At 42.7% G+C, this 16,426-nt stretch overlaps 2 protein-coding genes across 2 annotated transcripts; both read right to left on the reverse strand.

Annotated features, from left to right (window-relative positions):
* Nucleotides 1–232: 232 nt before the first annotated feature.
* Nucleotides 233–4,108, reverse strand: uevld (UEV and lactate/malate dehyrogenase domains). Its single transcript, XM_085357261.1, has 12 exons — nucleotides 3,892–4,108; nucleotides 3,208–3,292; nucleotides 3,059–3,124; nucleotides 2,767–2,930; nucleotides 2,539–2,680; nucleotides 2,358–2,452; nucleotides 2,116–2,221; nucleotides 1,664–1,834; nucleotides 1,414–1,578; nucleotides 1,057–1,144; nucleotides 805–928; nucleotides 233–649 (listed from the first exon to the last, which is right to left on the reverse strand). Exons 1-12 carry the CDS (start codon nucleotides 3,931–3,933, stop codon nucleotides 485–487), a joined length of 1,413 nt encoding a protein of 470 aa, XP_085213387.1. The 5' UTR covers nucleotides 3,934–4,108; the 3' UTR covers nucleotides 233–484.
* A 425-nt stretch (nucleotides 4,109–4,533) lies between these two features.
* Nucleotides 4,534–12,012, reverse strand: spty2d1 (SPT2 chromatin protein domain containing 1). Its single transcript, XM_085359061.1, has 6 exons — nucleotides 11,517–12,012; nucleotides 11,117–11,231; nucleotides 9,304–10,989; nucleotides 5,346–5,505; nucleotides 5,177–5,254; nucleotides 4,534–5,040 (listed from the first exon to the last, which is right to left on the reverse strand). The coding sequence occupies exons 1-6, from the start codon at nucleotides 11,574–11,576 to the stop codon at nucleotides 4,947–4,949; spliced, it is 2,193 nt and encodes a 730-aa protein (XP_085215187.1). The 5' UTR covers nucleotides 11,577–12,012; the 3' UTR covers nucleotides 4,534–4,946.
* Nucleotides 12,013–16,426: the final 4,414 nt, after the last annotated feature.

A 16,426-nucleotide genomic window follows, 5' to 3' on the forward strand; every position in this document is an offset into this window, starting at 1 on the left:
ATTCGTACTTCATATTTTATCTGCAGCCACCCTGATTTTTCTCCTGTTGGAATGGGTTAAACATACATTTTAGGTATAAGTGCACTCTTGTCTTCAACTTTGGTTGTTCTTGACAAAACAGTTAAAGGCTACAAGCGTCACAAGTTTTTATGTTTTTGCAGAAAGTTTCTGTACATTCATGTATCAAGTTGTGACAAATTGTCATTTTTACCCAGACAAAATGAACGGCTTGTCATAGATGTGGTTACTGGGAACACAAAATGCTGTCTGTACATTGACAGTATTGACTGATTTGCTATACACTGAGGAGAATGGATGAACAAATGCTGTGATTAGGTTTATATAAATTCAAAATAGAAGTAACGCCTGTAACCTAAAAACTTTAGTGCATGGAGAAACCACATGCAACCTCAGCACAGACACAGTCCACCCGCTGAGGACGGGGTAGTAAGTAGCACAGCTACGCCCACACCGCTCGTATCGTTCATATCCTAAGTTGAGCCATGAGGTTGGAAAGGGAGGTAACGCTGTTCCTTAGTTTGGAGTCTTCTTCCTGTCCCAGTGACACTCCAGCTAGGCGTGTGGAACCGTTTACTCCCATAATGCACGGCAGACTGAGGAACACCTCTACAGCTATGCCACCCCAACCCTAAAGTAAACAGAAAAGGCTTTTTTTTAGAACAAGATAATCAATGACCTTTCCTACAATGCCCTGAAAGCATCACACACTCACACTCTCTCACACACACTCACTCACATTATTTGAATTAGTTGCTTCAATAACAAGCCACTTAGTGTTGCTACCTGAGCAAGTGTGGAGACAGAGTGCACCTTCCTCTTATCTGTCAGGACACTATTTGTAATGTCGGCGATAGAAAGGCCCACCGACCATGACCGCTGGCCTCGATTTTTCATGATCTCAAAGGCTCTGCAGGCACAAATTAAAATAAACAATTTTTTAAAAAGAAAAATATTTACTTAATTGATCAAAAATGCACTTATAATATTTTACAGTTATTATAACATTTTGTTCAAAGTTATAATTCATTCCAGTACCTGTCTAACAGTGGTTTGGTAGAGCTGGATCCTTGGGCAATCTCAGGTGATGCACTGGAGTTCAACCCAGAGTTACTCATCACAGCAACTGTGAGACAAAAACAGAAACGTAATTGTTTGGGTGACTGGTGTTTTTTTCCAAGTCCTTAGAATAGAAAGAAAGTACAAGTTGAACCGGTAGTGCAGCATTACTGCTTATGGTTGAAATGGTTGGGGGAAAAACACGTGAGGTGAATAAATGGGTTAAGACATATCTGTAAATGGAAAAACCGTCAGTGTACAGGTCAGGAACTCACTGAAGGAAAAAAAAAAACAACAACAAATATTTAAATAGTCAGTCCTTTCTTTCTGGCTCACTTTTGTTATCTGAAAGTTCTCCTATGACCCAGGCTGGTTTGTGTGTGTTCAGGTTGATATCCATGACATGACTGAGTCGCTCCGAATCCAGGTTACACCCTGCTCCAATCACATGTGTTGGAGGCAAGCCACTCTGCCTCCAGGCAACGTGGGTCATTATGTCCACTGGAGAGAGAGAGTGAGTGACCGTACGTTATTTATATAATGAGCCGAGCAGTCAGTAGAAGGCGTGTCTGCTGCTGTTACCGACCTGGTTGTGATGCAATTAGCATCACTGCGCTAGGGCTGAGACGTGCCAGACTGGGAATTATTCCTCTGTACAAGTCAACGTTGGTCTGTACCACGGTGACATACGACTGTTCACTGCTCCATGCGTTTGCAGTCACCACGACCACCCTGGAGCCTGCAGAGGCTGAGATATCTAGCACAGCAGAGACAATGGTAATTAATTCCTGCAGACCTGTCACAGCAAAACTTGTAAAAGGAAAAACACAAAGCTTAGGCATTGTTAATTCAGCAAACATTGACTGTGGCATTCCCATTCTTGTTCAAATGTTTTCTTTTTCCTCTTTCCTGATGAGTCATCAAATATGCTCTCTACACAAGCACAGTGCCAGTCCTCTCCCTTCTAATCAAACTGACATCACTGGTGACTCAGCAAAGAAGCATCTCTGGGTTATTTGATGGTGCAGTGTGACGTACCTCTGGATACTTCAACCTTTGGCAGACTGAAAATCTCCAGATCTGTACTGCCACCCTTGGTGGAACTCTCAGCGACATCAATGAAAACCAGTTTATCCACTTTACACTGGATGAAAAGCAAATAACAAGATAAACCACTTCTGAATAGTAAAATAGGAATTGCTAACATCTGAAGCTGGTGAAATAATAATTGTATGACATAACAGTTTATTAAAAAAAATACAATAAAATCAGGTGATTACCTTGGATAAAATGCTCATCACTGATGCCATTCCTAAATCTCCTCCCCCAATAACTGAGACTTTGTTGATTGGTTGATCGTGATGGCTGATTCCACCTGAAATTTAGTAAAGCCATCACTATGAACTACTTGTCTCATTAGTGATCATCAGTTATAATAAAACTATATATTAGGAGTTGCACCATCACTGATACGGAAATTGGAGACAAACGCCAGGAGCTCATGGGGATTTTTCTTGTCTGTTGTGGTCTTTGAGGACAATGGAGGGTCTTCCTGAAATTTGGTAACCATCTCATTCAGAAGACCCACCACAGATGACTTTGGCTGTTACAGAGGAAACGAAACAGCAACATTTCAGCACCTTGTCCGCTTTTAATTTTAAATTTCAACCAGACAGTACAAGATCTTACATGATCCCAGTTGTGAAGGCCAGGTAGGTGGATACGTCCATGGGCATCAACGTGCTTGCCCTCTCTGATGACCATGTTAGAAGTGGGTTTCAAGTGGCATATGGGAGGAGTGAATGGGAAGGAGTCCAACAGCCACAGCTGAATGGGGAAGTTGTAGGAGCGACCTTTGGACAGAGACACCTCAGTCAGTACAAAATTATGACCTCATGCTCAAATTAGTGATGCTATTAAATTATACAACTCTTTCTATCAAAATTGGGAGGCAAGTGAGAAGAGTTTGGGTCAGCCACACCTTCATATTGGACCGGGATGGTGCCAGTTAATTTCAGAAGGTCTTTTTGGGTGCTGTCACTAAATGCTGAAATATCAGTAAAGATAGTATAAGTTTAATGTTCTTGTGTGCGAAGGTCAGCAGTAAATGGGTTTAATGTAAGAACTTACTGTATGTGCCTGTGGATAGCGTCATCCCAGGATAGATTCGATTGATTTTCTCCAACTCCTCAACAGCAACATCACGAAATTTGTACTAATATCAGGGGGCAGAGAAGGAAGACTTAACTGTTTCGTATTTGGGTTATATATTACACACATGAGGTATATTGTACCACATCAGTTCTCTACAGATTTGGGTCATTACAGTAATCTTTTATTTACATTAATTAATTTATTTGTGGCTGTAAGAACATTTGTCATCGTACATTTATTCTGACAACAAAACACCCAACAATTACTTTTATATTGACATTTTCTTGAAGGGTCCAACAGGTCATTGCGTATTGCTGTATTCCACACCTACAATGGAAATGCTCATTGGCACAAACAACAATAAGTGAAGCACAATAATACTGCAGTCCACGCAAAGTTAGACACGAGTAGAAAGCAGCTCAGTTTAGAACTTTTTAATTGCCCTTCCTGTCTCATTACTATTTTAAATAAGTTACCATTCTGTTCTTTTTTCCCGTCTCAGTGCCATCCAGGTTTCTCTCAGACTTCAGTAACAGAGCTGGTTCGGCTAGTTAGTGAAGGGAGACAGCAGCTAACCTAGCCTGCTATACTACCCGGCAATTATGTTTTGAGTTTTAACTTAAGAGGATCTTTCGAAGCAGCTCGTAATAAATCACTAACCTTCGAAAGAATCCGCTGGATTTTCTCTGACGTGAGGTCCATCTATTAAAGCACGACTCCCCGAAAGAAAATAAAAAATAATCCTCGTTTCTTTTGATTTCCACCAGACTGAGACTTTGCTTCCACTTGAACTCTAAAAAACAAACTTCCGCAAACTTTAAGGAGTAGTCAGGCGACACAGGGCGACGGATCCCGCCCACTTGTGACATCAACTACGGCAAAGTGGCAGGTACAAAAACATATGTAACGCCATTACCACACTGTATGAGCACAACCTTACATACTGACCATGCCAGTTTCTTTAAATAAAATAAACAAAAATACTCGACACAATTTAGGGAAGGAAATCGTTTTTGCTCTCTCTTCCACAGAAATACAAAGCAAAACATTGACTACCTGCTGCATTGCATTTGCAGTCCAAAAAAAGCTTTAGATTGTCATACTCTGAAAATGCAGACATAAAACTAAACAAAAGCCTTAATGCATTATTGTCAGTCAGATCCTTGCAAAGATAAAACAAAGTATCAAATGGTAATGTCGTCTACATTTTACTGAGTTTACAATAAAAGTCTGGAAAAATATGCAACAACTTCGCCTCAAAAATAGCATGTCATCATTTATATAACATGTTAGCGTTTTGTTTTGTTTGTTTGTTTTAAAAAGAGGAAAAAGAAAGAAGAAAGAAAGAAATCAATCACACTTTTCCATTACTGTAGTTGTTGATGCCAATCTTTTTTGTTTGTTTTTTTAAACAGATGGGACTGTAGGTATCCCTGCACTCAGCAGGTAAAATAAATAAGAAAGGACAATGTGAGAACTTTAATCCTAGTGCCTGAATAATTTGTGCATATTGTCTTTTTTAAGCCTTCTTTTACTAAAATTCTTCCTCTCCAGTTTTCTTGAGATGCTGCTAGGTTTTATCTAATCTCAGGGAGAGAAGCAATGACAAAGCACCCAAAGTGGACAGTCACTGGGTTTTGTATATCCCTTTGTCGCATCTCTCAGCAAAATGAAGAAAATGATCTTATTTTATTCCTCTCAACGACAATGAGGCCTCAGTTCATTTTTTTCCTCTTGACGTTTTTTCTTTTCAGCTCTTCTTCCTCCCTTCTTTCCTCCTCCAGATCCTCCTGCACAGCCATTCTCAGGCTAAAGTGGCAAATCACAGAAATACAGAACAAAACATTATTTTGTATTTTTTTTTAAAGGAGTAGACCACTATGGACAAATGGCACACAGACAGAAAAAGAAACTGAGGTCCCCCCCCCCAAAAAAATCTTATTACCTCCTAGCTTCTTCTTTCTGCAAATCTTTCCAGCTGCTCTCCATGAATTTTAGTGCATAGTCACTCTCATCTCTGTATCTGCAGAGGTTGAAAACAAATATAGAATTTGATTTTCAGTTCAATTAAATGGATTTTTCCTTACATCAGACCATGTAGTGACACGCCTTACCTGCTTCGATCATAGCCAAAGATTTCCTTTATGTGCTTAGAAATTTCCTCCTGCACCTCACCTCCATCATCAATAAAATCATCCATTTCTGAGTCATACTCATCTTCCTCATCCTCATATTTCCTCTTGTATGCAGATGTGATAGGTGGCAGCATCGGTCCTGGATAATGAATATAGAAATTACTTTCAAAATGCGGCATATCAAATTTTTCCCTTGTCAATATAAACATAGTAGGGAGAAGACACTGAAATTATGTTTTGTCTGAGGTAGGTCGCAGCTCTGCGACACAATAATGAGGACAAAGGCTGTGAGTGTTGCTGACACTTCATTCAGTTGGGCAAACAAACCCTTTGCCCTGTAGCAGACTGTTGTGTTTTTTTTCAGGCTGTTAGCAAATGTTAGCAATTTTAAATATAATATAATATGATATAATAATTCTAGCCTATGCCGCTTAGGATTGCTGGAATTGATGCTTTTCCACACAGACCCCACCCTGCAATCCACACGGTCCAAACAATCCACAGTCAGTGTCCTGACACAGACACAATGTAACACCCCCCAGATGTCCCATGTTCATGCTCCAGTGGGTAAGAGCTGTTTTGCAGCAGTCAACACAATATTACGCTGATGGGTTTATTACTGTGTGCACAATGTATAATACAATTTCCTTTGTATTGTGTTGCTTGTGGGTTACGGGAAGTTGTTTTTTCTCTCTCTCATATATATATATATATATATATATATATATATACTGACCTGACCTGAAAAATAGGATAATGGCCAAGCTTGAAACCTGGATCTCCCGTAGCCGGTTACCAAGATTACGTGAAGTACCCTCAGAAGGTCTGCTAGATGATGTTAATGCAGCATTACGGACAATACCTACAACCACTATTACCGACACTAACAGGCTGATCTACAATACGGCAGCAGTGATCAGTGAGATGCTTGGCTACAAGTTGAACAGCCACAAGGGGCAGTACCCTCCATGGAGAAGAAGGCTAGAGGGCAAGATCAAAGTAGCACGGAGGGAGGTTAGCCAACTAACAGAGTTGCAGAAAGGTGCGACAAAGAAGGTGCATAAGAAATACAGCAAGCTGTCCATACCTGAGGCCTTGGAAACTGCCAAGCAAAGACTCACAGCCTTGGCCAGCCGCTTGAGGAGGTACACCAGAGAGATAGAAGGCAGGAAAATAAACCAGCTGTTCTCCACAGAACCAGCAAAGGTGTACTCTCAGTGGCAAGGGAACAATAATAAGAGAACAGCACCACCAAGGCTGGAGACGGAGCAATACTGGAAGAGCATATGGGAGAAGGACGCAACCCATAATGGCAATGCTCAGTGGCTAGTGGATCTGAGGGCAGACCACAGCGACCTCCCTGAACAGGGTCCAGTAACCATCACAGTGGCAGATATCCAAGAAAGGGTCTCCAGTATGAAGAGTTGGACAGCACCAGGGCCCGACATGGTTCACGCCTACTGGCTAAAGAAGCTGACTGCACTCCACGAGCGTCTGGCAGCACAAATGAACCAGCTGCTAGTTAACGAGAGACACCCGGAATGGCTAACCGAAGGTCGGACGGTCCTGATCCCCAAGGACCCCAAGAAGGGACCGGTCCCCTCCAACTACCGACCAATAACCTGCCTCAGTACTACATGGAAGCTCCTGTCAGGCATCATATCGGCTAAGATGAACAGGCACATGGGTCAATACATGAGTGGGACACAGAAAGGAATTGGCAAGAATACCAGAGGTGCAAAACACCAGCTACTGGTAGACAGAACAGTCAGCCGAGACTGCAAGACCAGACTGACCAACCTGTGCACTGCCTGGATTGATTACAAGAAGGCCTATGACTCAATGCCCCACAGCTGGATACTGGAATGCCTAGAATTGTACAAGATCAATGGGACCCTAAGAGCCTTCATCAGGAACTCAATGGGGATGTGGCGTACAACACTAGAGGCCAACTCCAAGCCCATAACACAAGTCACCATCAAGTGCGGGATCTACCAAGGAGATGCTCTGTCCCCACTGCTGTTCTGCATAGGCCTGAACCCCCTCAGTGAGATCATTAACAAGACTGGCTACGGATACCGACTACGGAACGGAGCAGTTGTCAGCCACCTCCTGTACATGGATGACATCAAGCTGTATGCCAAGAGTGAACGAGACATCGATTCACTGATCCACACTACCAGGCTATACAGCAATGACATTGGAATGTCGTTCGGACTGGAGAAGTGTAGTCGGATGGTAACAAAGAGAGGGAAGGTAGTCAGAACTGAGGGGATTGAACTACCAGAAGGCAACATTGCAGACATAGAGGACAGTTACAAGTACCTGGGGATCCCGCAGGCAAATGGGAACCATGAAGAGGCCGCTAGAAAGGCTGCAACCACCAAGTACCTGCAGAGGGTCAGGCAAGTCCTGAGGAGTCAGCTGAATGGTAAGAACAAGATCCGGGCCATCAACACGTACGCCCTGCCCGTGATCAGGTACCCTGCTGGGGTAATAGGCTGGCCAAAGGAGGAGATAGAAGCCACTGACATAAAGACAAGAAAGCTCCTTACCATGCATGGAGGGTTTCACCCCAAGTCCAGCACCCTGAGGCTGTACGCTAAGCGGAAGGAAGGGGGCCGGGGACTGGTGAGTGTCAGCACCACAGTCCAGGATGAGACAACGAACATCCAAGAATACATTGGGAAGATGGCCCCAACTGACCGAGTGCTCAGTGAATACCTCAGGCAGCAGAAACCCAAGAAAGAGGAGGAAGACGAGGAACCATCATGGAAGGACAGGCCCCTGCACGGTATGTACCACCGGCAGATAGAGGAGGTGGCTGATATCCAGAAATCCTACCAGTGGCTGGACAAAGCTGGACTGAAAGACAGCACAGAGGCACTAATCATGGCAGCACAAGAACAAGCTCTGAGTACAAGATCCATAGAGGCTGGGGTCTATCACACCAGGCAAGACCCCAGGTGCAGGCTGTGTAAAGATGCCCCAGAGACAATCCAGCACATAACAGCAGGGTGCAAGATGCTAGCAGGCAAGGCATACATGGAACGCCATAACCAAGTGGCCGGCATAGTGTACAGGAACATCTGTGCCGAGTATAACCTGGAAGTCCCGAGGTCAAAGTGGGAGATGCCCCCAAGGGTGGTGGAGAATGACCGAGCTAAGATCCTGTGGGACTTCCAGATACAGACGGACAAAATGGTAGTGGCTAACCAACCGGACATAGTGGTGGTAGACAAACAGAAGAAGACGGCCGTAGTGATCGATGTAGCGGTTCCGAATGACAGCAATATCAGGAAGAAGGAACACGAGAAGCTGGAGAAATACCAAGGGCTCAGAGAAGAGCTCGAGAGGATGTGGAGGGTGAAGGTAATGGTGGTCCCCGTGGTAATCGGAGCACTAGGTGCGGTGACTCCCAAGCTAGGCGAGTGGCTCCAGCAGATCCCGGGAATAACATCGGAGATCTCTGTCCAGAAGAGCGCAGTCCTGGGAACAGCTAAGATACTGCGCAGGACCCTCAAGCTCCCAGGCCTCTGGTAGAGGACCCGAGCTTGAAGGATAAACCGCCCGCAGGGGCGTGCTGGGTGTTTTTTTTTTTTTTTTATATATATATATATACACACATACATACATACATATATTACACTATAATATGAAATACTCACCATTTATATGACCTATACATTTGACCTACAAATACTTTTTGCTTGTTTTGTTACAGGTAACCATTGCAATAAGAGTTCAAATGTTGAATGTTATTTAAAATGTAGAGAGAAGTTCTTTGTATGGTGCTTAGTGTTTCTGGATTATGTTCGTCAGGCTATTTGTAACACTACTAAATATCCTCGTGACTAAAACACTAAACAGTGTCCGTAACTGAACCCATGATTAACTTAACTTAATTTCATATCATTATTTTCACTCTGATTGTTACCTGGTGGCCTGTTCATCATAGGTCTCTGTGGCATCCCCGGCCGAGGTGGCATCCCCGGCCGAGGTGGCATGCCTTGCATCCCCGGCCGAGGTGGCATGCCTTGCATCCCCGGCCGAGGTGGCATGCCTTGCATCCCCGGCCGAGGTGGCATGCCTTGCATCCCCGGCCGAGGTGGCATGCCTTGCATCCCCGGCCGAGGTGGCATGCCTTGCATCCCCGGCCGAGGTGGCATGCCTGGCCTGGGTCCACCAACATTCTTGGATGAGATGGTCTCTGACACTACAGTGCACTTTGGTCTTCCAGGTCCTAATCCACTACTGCTAGTTGGTCTTCCTGGTACAAGTCCTCCACTGCCAGGCCGACCTGGTCCACTTCCTTGAGGTCGGGATACAATACTTCCAGGATGACCTTGAAGGCCACTACCACCAGGCCTGGCCTTTGGCACACTACCAGATGTTCCTCCAGTTTTTGACTGAGGCTGGCTCCCAGCCTTAGGGGGGCCACTCAAAGAAGGTCTCATCACTGAATTTCCACCTGATTTTGCTGCAGAATTCATTCCAGACCGTGGTGGTTCTCCCCTTCCGAACTTGGGGTCTCCATTTGTGGGTCCCTGCTTTGAGGAGCTACCCTGACTAGGCTTAATCTGTTGAGAACTCACCTGTTTGGACTTCTGGCCTGTGCCAGCTGTACCAGAGGGCCTGTTCCCAGGAATACCTGAAACTTTTCCTTGAAGTAATGACGAGCTTTCTCTTCTGAAGCTAAGGTCACTTAAGGTGCTGGATTTGTGGCTAGACGAGGGCTTTGGGGCCCCTTGTTTGGCTAAAACCTGAGATGACATGGCTTTTGAAGGTACTTTACTGTTTATGACACCTGATGAATTAGACAAGCTTGTCTTGGATTTTTCTTTATCACTGCAAGACAGCTTGGTTCTTTCTCTATCACTACCAGAGAGTTTGGAAAAAGAGAGGCCTGTATCATTAAATACTGTTGGTTGTGACTTCTTTATTGACCCACTGGGCACACTTTGTTTTTCTAAGCAGATCTTTTGTGGTCTGCTGTTCTTCTGTTCCCTCTCAAAAGTGTTTTTTTGACTTGAACTATAACCAGACTGAGACTTCCCATCTCTTCCTCTGTCTGCCTTTGAGTTTTTGTCTTTGTCTTGTTTCTTAGCCTTGCGCTCAATCTCCAGTTCCTTTATCTCATCTGCTGTGCGCAGCCTTTCCTCCTTTTTCACTACTTTGGGTTTTAGATCAACTGGTTCAAACTGTTTCTTTTCTGCCAATTTGAGCAAGTCAGCAAAGTTCATGGAAGGTGCAGGGGGCTTGGGCGGCCCATTGTTTTTTTTAGAAGAGGTTTTGCCACTACTACTGCTACTATTTCCCGCTATTCTCCCAGGCCTCAGTGGCTCGGGCTCGGACTCTGGCTCTGAATCTGTCTGTTCATACTCGTAGTTGTCCTCATCATCCTCTGGGTCAACTGTATTATTCCTAAAACTTCCCCCATTCAAGTCATCTTCCTGCATATCATGTTTTGATCTCCTCTTTTTGGGAACCTCTACCACTGGGACACCATTGTAGCCTTTGAAGTTATCCTTAGTTCGGGAGGCCATGGCACGCGCTTTACGGTCTGACTTTAACTCAACCCTCTTGGCTAATAGCTCCTCTTTCTGTTTCTTCATTTCCCATTCTAGGAAAAAACACACACACACACACACACACAAAATGAATGAAGAACAATCTGTATACAACAGTCCATAACTAATAAATCCCAATATTCTGCATTAGAAACTTAACAGTTATTAAATCATTAATACCTTTCTTTTTGTTTTCAGTGACTTGCTTCTTCAGAAGTGCCTGCACAGCAGCAGGATTTACACCCTTTGACTTTGGGTCCTTTTTCGGGGGTCCAGCTTGTAAACTGTATCTCTTCTGCTCAAAGAGAAGAACACATACAATACAAGTTGTAGTTTATGGGGAAAGTGTACACTCTTGTTTAACATTTACAGTCCTCCCCATAATGATATAGCAAAAATGGTAATCTAATGTCACAATAAAATGTAGCATGTTTGTACACGTCTATACAGTATGACGACAATGAAAGTTGGCTACATTAACAGACCCTCCCTGATCTGTTTTTTCACACACATACCCACAGATGTTAAGTTTTCTCAGTGGCATGAGTAAAACGTCTGCCAGTGAGAGCCTTCTACTCACCTGTACACTGCTGAGGCCCTGGTTTTGTGAGGCGATGTTCAATATGTTATCAAAATCCATTATTTCGGTCGGCGATGTAGGCTGGCTGTTTGAAGACTCAAGCAGGAGTGCTGAATGACTGTTTAGCTTTCAGGCGTTTCCAAACTTTACTTAGCCAGACAGCTGTAACAAACGACTGTATCAGTAACAGTCTACTGTAGGACATTTGCAAACAGAGTAGTTAATCCTACTTTCTTCACAATAGCACGCGTTAGCAAAGTTAGCTAATCTAACGTTTGGCAACGTTAACGTCAGCTAACCAAAAAGCCCGAAAGGCGAACTTCCGCTCTGCGCTGATAACGCACCAAACTAAGGGAAACCCCATCCAAATTTGCGTATTCAGCACCTACAGATGGACAAAAACCTCCAAATAACAAAAAAATAAATAAATCGAGCACAACCGACGCCGGGTGTTAGTAGAGACTAGCAGCTGGGTAGAACGAAAATTAAAGGTCCGAAGAGCTACTAACGGAAGTAAGATGACTCACTTGTGCGTATATCCGGCTTTGTGGGAGTACGAGTCAGAAAACGTTTTAGTCCGAAGTGTATTCGTGTAATATTTTATATGTGAGCGAGTTTTTGATTCATTTTCACGAACAAAATAATAACCCAACAAATTAACTTCCAAATACAAATATTTATTTTTGTTGACGCGTGTCCGCTGAAGACAGGACGATGACTCTGAAAATGTCACATGGTCCTCCTAACCCATAGACTGCATCTTATATACACTATAAGATGCAGTCTTATAGAAACTCGTTGTTTGAGAAGCGGTGATCCATCTTGATCGTGGATAAAGGAACCGACTGTCTGTTCGTATAACGGGACTTCCAGAAGTTCCTCCATACACTTGCCGGATACATGTATGAGGAGCACTTCCGTTTTCGGCCCCATAGTTTCCTTACGCAATGTCCGTCCAGAACACGTTTTGACAGCTGCAGACCACATGGTGTCGCCACTACTGTGGAAATCTAGAACACTAGAAATTTGATGCGAGGTATCAACAGAGCTGTTTCCACGTGTCTTTTCTTTCCTCGTCAAATAAATAAATAACGTTTATGTCTGGGTCAAAAAAGAACACAGAGAATGCTACAACTTGTTTCCAGTGTTGGAAATATTTACAATAAAAATCATGTAATAAAAGAGGACAGGCTTACAAAAGATAATACAACAATCTTGGAGAGTGAGTGGATGCCTATGGAGAAGAAGTGTATTGGTACTGTTTTTCAAAAACAAGAGTGTGACGTACGTACAGAGGTGTCGTTACTACAGAGCAGGGGCGATTCAAGGATCAGAGCTTTGGGGGTGCTGAGCACCCAGAGAGCTGCCCATCCAGGCAAGGTAAACTTTACTCATCACGATGAGACTTCTTCCTTGTCTCTTTTAGTCCCTGCATCCCTAAATGTCTCCAGTTGTCCCAAATTCCCTCTGACTGTCTCCTTGGTGCATTTAAACCCCTGTTCCTCCCTGTCCTCATCGTCTGTTGTCTTCATCTCCATTATCAGTCATCATAATTTTACCCTCTCTGTGCAAGTCTGCAAATTTCGTTATTAAATCATAAGATTCTTAAATTCATCAAGTCTCTCTGTGCCTGGGTCCTCGTCACAAAACATGACATCACTGTTTTGTACATTTTAACACAATTTAATCCCCACATTTGTGAAAGAAAAGCAAAACACTTTTTTGACAAGTCTGTAACAAAACCATCAAATCTGATAAAGGTTATTTAAATGCTGCTAAAGAAGAATGGATTGGAATTTTAAAAAAAACTGATGATGAAAATGATGCTCATAGTGAGTAAAAAGTAAACTGAGTGCATTTTTTGGACAGAGATTCACTTTTAAAGTGTATGTATAATATAATACAGATACATAAAAAATACACTCCAAAAATAAAAGAGTCCTTGAAATGTACAAAATATTATTAAAAAATTAGGAAAATTGAGACACCTTGGCCTATGGTATAATGTATGAAAAGATCTTTACTGCAGATACTACTATGGCTCTGCAGATTTTTTCTTTTCTTTTAACCTATGTCGCCTCACCTTGAGGTTGGCAAATCTGTCTATCACATTTTGGTGGTCAAGTCTCTCAAGCATCTCTTTCTCAACTGACATCACAGCCAGGTGCTGGAGTCAGCTTTGACCCATGGTCCTTCTCAGCCAGGTATGGAGCTGACTCAAGACACTAAAAGACCTCTCACAACCACAGCTGCTAACTGGGTTTGTTAGGGCAACCTGAATAACAGTTTTCAGTGTGGGGAAGATCTGATTATCCAGAAGATTGTACAATGTTAACATATCTGGAATGGCACCAGCCTCACTCTTGAGCTTCAAAAAGTCTTTGGCAACCGTGACTTCCTCTGACTGAAGCCCAATATGGTAATGCAGTGCCAGGGCTGACAACCCAGTTTGTTTTGCAGATTCTGTATAGCAGCTTTAATCTAGAGAGAACACAACTTCCAGATTGTATGAGTAAAATTAATTGGGTTTTTTCTTTCTTTGCCAGTTTAACAGTTTTTGTTTTGTCTGTTAGTACTCCCTGTCTGTTTTCTTACCTGGTTCTTCCTGACCTTGTACTTTCTCCTCATGCTCCCCTCTTTCCTCTCTCCCTCTTTGGACTGACAATCATACACAAATAGATTGTATTCAATTAGATAAAAAAAATACTATTAAGATCACTAATAAAAAAGTCCTCTCTCAGTGTACTTTCAACCAAAAGGCAAATAACCAAACCACATGTACATCTAATAAAGGATATAAATATTGAAACACTGATCCAACATTACCCAAGGTACTAACTAGTCAGTTAGCTAGTTAGGTTTTCAGTTAGGGTTCAATATCGGTACATACACATATGACAAAAAAAACAGTTTCTCTCATTACATTTCAAACAGTTGTAGCAACAGTGGTAACAACGGCAGGCTACGGACAATGTTAAGTTTTAGATTTTAAATAGGCTATATACATTTCAATGAGATCAACAGGACAGTCAAATATCGCTGATGTTACTACAGAGGAGGACGGTTTGTAGGGTAGCAAACATCATTGGAAAACAAGTTTTCAACACTGCAGGTTACCTGGGTGTAATGTTTTTCAGCTAAAAAGAAACATGGCCTGACCCCTACCTAACTATATAAAGAGTAACCGAAAGTTAAATGCAGCTAATATGTCCTGCAAGGAACTTCCACCTCCCCTCCGCTGCAGCTAGTGATGGCCCGCTTGAAGCTGACGCTCCGGAGCGTGTGTCGAAAAAAACAACACACTGGTTCAGAAGCACTGTGTCGAGGCTTGCTTCGTTTGGCAAAAGTCACGTGACCAGTGACGTCCGAAGCTTCATTACGCACGTAACTGCTTCGGTACCTGATTCAAACAGATATAAGGAAGTGAATCATCCACGGGATTCGTGGAGTGTGTTGATGGTGACAGATAGCGACGAGGTGATCATTCCACTGACAGATATGGAGCCAGCGAGGAAGAGAGGACGTTATGGCGTGTGGGAATATTTTGAGTTGATTTTGCTCAATTCATTTTATCTGCCGAAGTGAAAAACTTGAAATGTCCAAAATCATGTTTTCATAATGGAAATATCATTACAGCATATGACTTTAGGAACACTTCCATGTGAATTAAAGCTAATGAAGACTACAAAAATGTATTTGACACTATACGTACATTACATTGCTACACAGTTTAGAAAATCATTTTGTTTATTGTTTTTAGGTGATAGTCTGCAGGACCCAGGAATACCTGCATATCTACCAGCTTGCAGTGTAGTTCCTGCACTCCACAGCCTCTTCTGTTCCATGCAAGTGGATTTTCTCCAGGGCAGGAGAAACTATTTCTAAGAAAAGAAACAGACTCAGCCAGCGCACAGTAACACTAATCCTCTTTTTAAATGTAAATAACAAAAGGGCTACCTTACATTGATCATGTTTTTACTTTGCAAGTTCTTGATTAGGGATGGGTTTTGATTATCGCTTTTCTGATTACAATCCATGCTAAATTGAATAAAGTGATATTGATTCATTAAAATCCCGTGTCGATTTGTAAATTAACGTTATTATGCCTGAAACGCCAGCATCTCAGGTTAAACCTCACAACATGTCGTCAAACACCATGCAGCTAAAACAGTAACTGGGAGCAGGTTTACGGATTCTGCATACAAACGTGAACACAGAGCGCGGACCCGACGCGTCAGAGTCAGATTTTGGTGCGTCGTCAGGTCCGCGCTGTGTTTGCCTCTTTTTTCTTCGCTGGCTTCTGCAGCTGCAGGTTTCATAACTCTCTGTTTACATCTCTAATTAAGTCTCACATGTGTCAGCTTTCTTTTAATAGATACGAAATTATGGATATATACTGTTAAATGATCAGAATTGTAATATTTCTGACTGAGGCAAAACTTTCCAGATTCCAATCAAATTGAATCGGATCCTGTATCGAATCAAAATGATTCTACAAATCAGTGACGATGCAGCCGTACTCAGCTTCCTAAGCATTTTCCCTTTCCAGTTCACAATCAATCCCACCCCTAGGTCAAAAATATGTATAGGACAATTGGCCTAATCTAATATTTTGTATGAACCTGTCAAGCTGTCCAGTGATTAAACGACAAGTAGATGGAGGCAGGACTTCACAGCAGGGGCATACTCCATAATGTGCTGTGCATTATCATATGTATATTATATATATTGCTCACTTATTGTATTTACCAACATCAAGGAGTTATGAGCAAAGAAAGGCCACCATAGTGCATGTTTAAATAGGGAAAGTTTATTGATCAAAATGTATTACGCAAATACGCATTACATTTTTTTCAGCCCCCCAATCGAGAAAACAAAACCAATTACATGTTCAAAGCAACGGAACGGTG

This window comes from Diplotaxodon limnothrissa, linkage group LG7 (genome assembly GCF_057381915.1).
Source record: "Diplotaxodon limnothrissa isolate DT_005_m linkage group LG7, D_limnothrissa_male_GT1.1, whole genome shotgun sequence".
Taxonomy (NCBI): Eukaryota; Metazoa; Chordata; class Actinopteri; order Cichliformes; family Cichlidae; genus Diplotaxodon; species Diplotaxodon limnothrissa.